This window comes from Pavona decussata, unplaced genomic scaffold, assembly GCF_977016875.1.
Source record: "Pavona decussata unplaced genomic scaffold, jaPavDecu1.1 SCAFFOLD_71, whole genome shotgun sequence".
NCBI lineage: Eukaryota > Metazoa > Cnidaria > Anthozoa > Scleractinia > Agariciidae > Pavona > Pavona decussata.
Genome location: NW_028145490.1, coordinates 1,277,414 through 1,285,000, shown reverse-complemented (window position 1 = coordinate 1,285,000; position 7,587 = coordinate 1,277,414). Strand labels below are relative to the sequence as shown.

General features: G+C 39.5%; 1 protein-coding gene across 1 annotated transcript; it reads right to left on the bottom strand.

Annotated features, from left to right (window-relative positions):
* Positions 1-400: 400 nt before the first annotated feature.
* LOC146477236 (uncharacterized) lies at positions 401-5,191 on the bottom strand. The gene is made up of 2 exons (XM_085113502.1): positions 4,641-5,191; positions 401-2,637 (listed from the first exon to the last, which is right to left on the bottom strand). Exons 1-2 carry the CDS (start codon positions 5,144-5,146, stop codon positions 1,611-1,613), a joined length of 1,533 nt encoding a protein of 510 aa, XP_084969628.1. The 5' UTR covers positions 5,147-5,191; the 3' UTR covers positions 401-1,610.
* Between the last annotated feature and the right edge of the window lie 2,396 nt (positions 5,192-7,587).

Here is a 7,587-nt window from a genome sequence, read left to right as displayed (position 1 = left end):
AATCGGATCAAAATTTAAATAAGAAAGGAAATACGAAGAGGATTCTGGCAGCTATAGTAAAATAACCATCGAGAATAGGCGATTTTCACGATGACGCCTGCCATCAGCCCGTCACTCGTTCGTTTCTTCATGTTTCTTTCAGGGGAGGGCTGGCTATTTCATCACTCGTGATTAAACAACATAAAACATAAACAACAACAACAACAAAGCAACAAGTGGAAAACAGCTCTGATGAAAAATGACTCCTCTTTCAGATTTTACTAGGGGTGCCTTGTTCGGCTGGTCAATTCGTTTTAACGATGGATTTGACATATCAAGAATTTTTGTTTGGGAGGTAGAGGAGGGGGGGGGGGGAGGGGGGGGGAACTGGTTTGGGGAAAACGCTATTCAAATCCGAGCTTCCAATCGATGTAGTTACTATTTGCAAAAATTTGAAGTCAAAGCTCCATGTTAAGTTGAATCCAGCTCTTTCAAAAGGCCTAACAAAGAGTTTACTTTTAGCAGTTTCGAGTATGCACATCGAAAGATAAATTATAACAACAATGATCTCTCTGAAATTAGACATTAAAAATAAGTTCTTCTTCGCTCCGAGTCCTTTTTTAGGAAGTGTAAACGTTGTTCGCTACATTTCCGAATTTCTATAACCTGAAACTTGAATTTCTTTCAAGCACAACATATGAATTCTAAACTAGAGATAAATTATGTCCCCAAATTAGTACAGGATTTTGCCATGCTATAAGGCATTGACACGTTTAAGAAAGTTTCTACTCTTTTCTATTCTATATTCAAAGGATCTCAAAATTTTTGCATAAGCAAATAAATTATGTCTGTTTTAGCATTCCTTTCATAACTAAGCACTGAATAGCTGAAATCATCCAGCTCTTGTATAACTTGTAGTAGCACAGCTCCTAACACGAGCATCTTTAAATTTGTCTTGGTCCCAAAGAGACAAAACGCAAACTATTGCAGCTTCACTGGTGAAATATGGACGCTTGGACCTTTTTACAGACAGTTCACTTGAACTGCAGGAGATCAGTCCAAATATTATTTAGATGGACTTACTCATAACGACTAGGTCTCGGTCCCCTCCCGTTCAAAGGATTCTCTTGGGTTTATAATCTGGTGTGTGTTTTGTTTTTTGTTGTTTTTTTTTTTGGTCGAGGGGGAGCGGGGGTGGGAGTAAATTTGTCAGTATTTTCTTTGGTTGTAGTCAGCGAATACGATAGCTTTTCTAAAGGTAATAAATATTTGGGTATGAAAAACGCATGGTATCTATAATTGGTTGATGGATATTATTGAGGGGGAGGATGGGACTTTTAGTATATTTTATACACTGCAAGGGCATTAAATTATGAGTTCGTTAATTTGCACGATTCATTATTCTCTATTTTTGCCAGCTGGGTTAAAATGAGACAAAATCTTCACACGACTGCTTTTAAACCAAGTTACTTAGTCTTTTCACTAAATGATGCCCCAGACTTACAAGTGTTCCTGATAATCTCGTTGCTAATAACAAACCAGCATCCCCAAAAAGAACCCGTCAAAAAAGTTGAACTTCAAAATGTTCTAAATTATATTTGCATTAGCCTGCAATGTTGTTACACCAATCCCTACGTTTGTGAGGAAATTAAACTTTTTAACTCGCTACCAGCACGTAAATATGAAGATGGCTTTTCCTTTGGACGAAGTTCAGTCTCTTCACTGATAACTTTTTTACATGGTTTGGGAACAGAGCTTACTACTGGTAATTCGTACCCAATGCTCACCAAATCAGCTAACCATGCTTCTGTTAATATGGCATCATGCACTCCCCAGAAGCCATTTTGAACCATTGCCACGCTTAACTCAAGAACTCTGCTGAAGAAATCTTCCTTTGTAGGTTCCCAGTTTTTCAAAAATTCAACAAGGCGCGAAGATTCATGATAGAGTTTATGCTCCTCCATAAAATCCGACAAATAATTGTGTGCATTTCGGTACTGAACAGCATTTGGCGGGAAAAATGACAGTTGAGATCCCAAGTCCCACAATAATCGCTGTGCCCAGTAACCACGCCAAATATCAGTGACTCGAAAGGTTACTGTGGTTGGCAGCAATAGCGCCCACAATGCCTTGTGTAAGAACAGTGTGTTTTGTGAATTGAAAGGAGCCAGTGTATTTGGAGGAAGCACAACTGGGGGGGCTTTGGCATCAAATTCAACATTCAAATCAACACCTTCATCTTTTCTTGTGAGACGGAAGATGGCATCTACATCTGGGTCACCATTAACAACACCCTGTTGTATCGATGCCTCCACCCCTTCACATTTGACAAACTTGTGCGATGGGGGGTCGGCAATGTGATCCAGGGGGTACCCTCTGGGCCAAATAGTACTTTGTCCAAAGTGTTCATAAGGATTCACTACCACAGAATCTGTTTTGTACACGTAGAAGTCCCCAGATTCCTTCTGGTAAAATGTGATTTCTCCACTTGTTGGTGAGTTATCATCATCAGTTTCATAGATGATTTTTGCACCATGTTGAATAGCATATAGATAGCCAATATTCTTTCGGCCGTAAGATTTGTAGGGAAGCAAATCATGAATGCGGTACCCCAAAGTCTTCTGCTTTTCCACACTCAAGTAGATACAGTTTGGATGGCTGTGAAGAAAATTAGGACATTACTGAAAATCATAAAACATTGCCTCTATCTTGGGACGTATTGACAAGTGATGCACACCCAGTGCAGACAAATCTGTGACTTTCGGTATGGGAAGGAAAAAAAGAAAGAAAGAAAGAAAGAAAGAAAGAAAGAAAAATTAGTACCTGTTATTTCTTAGTTTGTTTTTCAGAGGACAACGAGAGTAATAGGCCAATTCCGAGTTGCTGTGAACCTCATTATGAAAACGAGGCTAAGTGCAAAGCTTTCCATATGAAAACTAGTTTTGTTTGCATATGAATGGAAATTAACAACTGCTTTGCTAAGTGGAGGTTGAGTGCCTGTGATACCCAGGAGCTTCCACTATTGGCAGCCACCTCCTAGATGGAGACCCTCCCATGGCTGGGAAATCCTGGCAACCCAGCCATGAGCCCCCACGCGGCAGGGAAGAAGGCAGGCACCCGTCACACTGAGAACATCAGTGGAAAAGGGGAGGGAAGAAACCTCTTATAAACTGAGTCACAATGTTTGTGATACGCCCACGCTGAATAAAGCACGCCAAAAAGTACTAAATGCACTAGACCACGCTAACTGAAGATGCATACTGGTCTCAGAGCATGACGGGTCTTGATACATGCGCATCTCGCAAATGCTGCTGGCCAACGGGATGGAACAGGCGGTCCTTGTTGTTAACTCCGTTGAATTGCATTTAACTACATCTAATTTTCATAATTAAAACTTTGCACTTAGCCTCGCTTTCATAATGAGGTTCACAGCAACTCGGAAATGGCCTATTTATGTCATTTTATACCACATTAATGGAAGAAGATTTCGCGGGTTCTGATTGGCTACTAGCTTAAACGCCAGAAAACGCCAGATAATATTCATTCAATTAAAAAGTAGCTGGCCGTAAAAAGAACTTACACAGTTTCTCTGATGCTGATGGCAACGCGATCTAGAAAACTCAGCGAAATGCTGTATTCGAAACCAGAAATATTTTAGAAACTTAAAAAGGAAAGCCGTGTGATATGAACAAAAATTACAAAACCCAACGCCTACAGGACAGTAGAACTAACGAAACAGTTGTTACATTTTTCTCGCTGCAATATCCTCGACTGTGCACCTCCAATTCAGTGAATATGTAACTGCTAATTATTTCAGTTTTATATGATCATGGTGTTGTAAACTGCAATTTATCTGCTGCTTAGCCCGGATCACCGAAAATCATCCTTCTAAGATCTTCTGAGCTTGTTAAATTTTAATTACATTTTAATATATAAGTTGATTAGCTCCATTTCACCATTTCCGATGTTTCTTAACGAAGGCAGTTGAAGACGATCAAGATCAAGAACCTGATCAAGAATCAAAATTTCAAAACTATAAGCCCGGTTAAAGGCTGTAATCACGAATGTTTCATGTGCTCTTTAATGGCCCCGGCGCAAATAAACTTTACAGGCCCTCAAAATTAATAGCATAAACATAAACAGTTTTTGTTACTATCGTGGAAAGAAAAGCAGAAAAAACGGCGAAATGTCAGTTGTTGTTTAAATAGCCTTCCTCTGAATGATAAATTGCCATTGTTTCATTCACTGACCGAAGAGTTGAACCACATTAACAAGCACCGATTGAACTCCTTTCACAGCATAACAAGCAAAGCACAGAACTGATCATTAGTGTGGATTCCAGTGGTTACACACCTGGTCCCAGTTGTTCAAAGGGTGGATAATTTTATCCACTGGATGGGTCGCTATCCGGCAGATAAAATGTGTGCAAGATTTCCCTGATAGTCCCATAATTTGTGGATAGAGTAGAAGCATATGTCAAATTTAAGTATGGGATTGTGTGGAAAACTAGCCAAAAGCGTTAGTTGGAGTACATCTGCTCCGCTGGATAGTGACTTATCCAGTGGACAAAGTTATCCACTCTTTGAACAACTGGGGCCTGGATGGTATTTACTCGCATTAAGGGTTTCATTTTAATTGACTAAGAAAGAATAATTCCCTACCTCCAATCAGCCGGTGTTTTTGTGTCTCCGACAACTACAACTTTCCAACCTTCGACTGCGGCCAGCTTCTTCACATCTTCAGTTGGGGAGTTTACAGTAGTAATAACAATCCATTTGTCGTGCATATCCTCGGCCGGGGGCAATGGTTTTCTCGCTATGCCTTTCCAGTCGATATCCGTGGTAAGTTTTCTCGATAGATGCAACATTTTCCAGTCACTTTTGGATTCGTCTGAGACTGGAACGTCTACCAAGGTTGGAAACTTTTCTGACGAAATACTACGTACAATAACCGTTCTTTCTTTGAAGAAAAGCCGATAAAATAAAACAAGAATAGTCAGCTGCAAAACGAGCCCCAACAGTACCCATTTTCTGGTCATTTTAACGGCTGGTTTACGCTGGCCTTTGTTGTTGATGTTTCCTCGCTCATCGAACGCCTCGTAAAGGCCGGGGTATATTGTCGGACGAGTATTAAAAGATCTCGGTTCATTTTGCATTGAAGAAAACATTTTTATGAAGAATTACAAATACCCGTAGAAACGGACATAGTTAACATAAATTATTCATTACTTTGTTCGACCGCGCTTGTTCCACGTGTTTTTTTACCCGGTTGTCAAATTATTTGAAGAAAAAAGACAACACATTTGAGTTTAAAATAAGACATGTTTCGATCGTACTACGAACATCGTCAGTTGCAAGTAAAGTTGCAGCAGATCAGTTGAATTTCTAATAAAGGCATTCTGCTTTTACCCACTTTTGTCACCCCTTTTTGTTTTCCTTTGCTAATTGGCGCTAAATTTTCACTTTCTTAATAGTATTTATACCTGTACTTTTATTGCTACACGACTTTATCATAATTGAAATCTGCTGTTGGCAACTTTACCACCAACTAGTGCGAGCGAAGCACGTCTTATTTTAAAACCAAAAGTGTTGTTCTTTTTCTTAAAATTATTACTAGTCTGCTTCTTTCAAGACATGTTGTCAAATTACCTGCACCGCCTAAAAAGAACGTATCGGGCCAGCGGGATGTTTTGCTTTTTAAAAACCGGCTGCGCAATACTGATCAGAATCTAATTTCTCCTCTCAATATCCTGCCAACATACAGGTTGTAAGAATAATGGGAATGATCACTAAAAGTTCTCATGCTTAGTATCATGACTGAACCGTATGTATGAAGTTGATGCCGGCGTTTAAACAGTTTCAACATTTGCTTACACTTTGTTGAACTAGATGTCGGGGCCGTTTGAACAGGTCGTTCAACATTGTTGAAAGGGTAACGGAAAAAATGTTGAAAGCTTGTTGAAAGTGTGTTGAATCAAATTTAAATTGGTCTAAACTTTCATTCATCATCGATTCAACTTTTCCTTTGCTCTCGAAAATGTTGAATTGCGTTGAAGCCGTTTGAACAAACTGTTCAACATGTGCTCAACATCCGTTCAAGTTAAAAACCGTTTAAGCGGGCCTTCAGAGTATAAACAGAGTGGTATTCCTTGTCCTACTCTTTCATCGTAACGACTGCCCTTTTAATCTACCTTTCGTCGTAAAGATACGAGTTTAAACTTAATTAAACTGGGCGTTTTTTATTAAAAGTTTTACCCATCATTTACAATAAAAGGCGCTTTACTTAGCAACCTGACCTAAACAACCGCAGCAGTCTCGATCCCCGATTCTCGTTTTGATATATTTTAAAGTTTTCTGGCCTCAACGCTCTTTGCGAATAATTTGCGAATGATTGGGATCCAGGCTGAAGCCCGCCGCACACTGGCCGATTTCTTTGTAGGTCGGCCAAAAAATCTTCACTTGTTACCTAGTGGGCGGTGAATTAAGAACTGTGCAATAAAATGGCGGCCGAAAATTCAAATAAGTTAAAATTAAAAACGTATACCAGCACTAGAAATGGCACTTTTACTTTAGAAACCCTGCAAAGTTTCAGCGTATCAGGTGTAATATCAGCTGACAAAATGTAAGTTGAAAAATGAAAAAATTTACAGACGTTTGTATTACTGGGGGTATGAAGTATACCCCCAGTCATACTTTAAAGGCAAAAAAGAAGTTCATACAGTGAATTACAAAAACAGTGAAATATAAACGCCTGTAAATTTGTCAAATTTCATCTTACGTTTCCTAAGCTGATATAACACCTAATATGCTGAAATTTTGCAAGGTTACTAAAGTGCTCTTTCCAGTGCTGGTATCAGTTTTTCATTCAGTTCAATTTTAACTCATTCAAATCTGTTGCCGCCATTTTGGAGAAGGGCCTCTATTGTTGCCCGCGCGGGTACAATAACGTGGGTTTTTTATGCATGAGCTTTTTAAGAGCAAATGTTACAATTACTTTTTACAGTCATATTAATTGCGAAGATTATTCAAAGATCAACTAGTCGCTTACTTCCGTTTGGCATTCTACATCAACGGGTATTTGGGGGTCATTTCGTCTAACATTTAATGTTTTAGAGCAAAGTTGCGTTAAAATGTCGCTTATTTGTTTGGTTGTTTCTTTTTGTGTGGCGACTCGACTTCATCTCGGGAAACATTGAAACTCGAGGGCAATCAATACTATTTCCCTGAGGGGCCAGACATTTAGTGTATAATGAATATTTCGAGAATACGGCCGACTGATAAAAGGCTTGTGGCGTATCCCCCGTTTTCCATTTTTTTAGAAGTATAATTCAGCAGTAACGCATAGCTAGAAGGTTACGTTCACGTTCTGATAAACCCTTCGTAACAGTGTAGCCTGTAACACAAGACACGGTAAACTTCCTCACAAGCGACCTGACTCTCTTCCTCTTTTCAACTGTCCATTTTTCGCGATTTCGGAACACGCATGTTCCAATGCAAATGCCGCTCGACGATAGCGCGGCTGTATTACGTTTCCTTGGTCAGCAAATTGTATGAAAACGAGGCCTTACGACACGAGAAGACGCCATATTTCAGAGCCTTGTCATTGTCA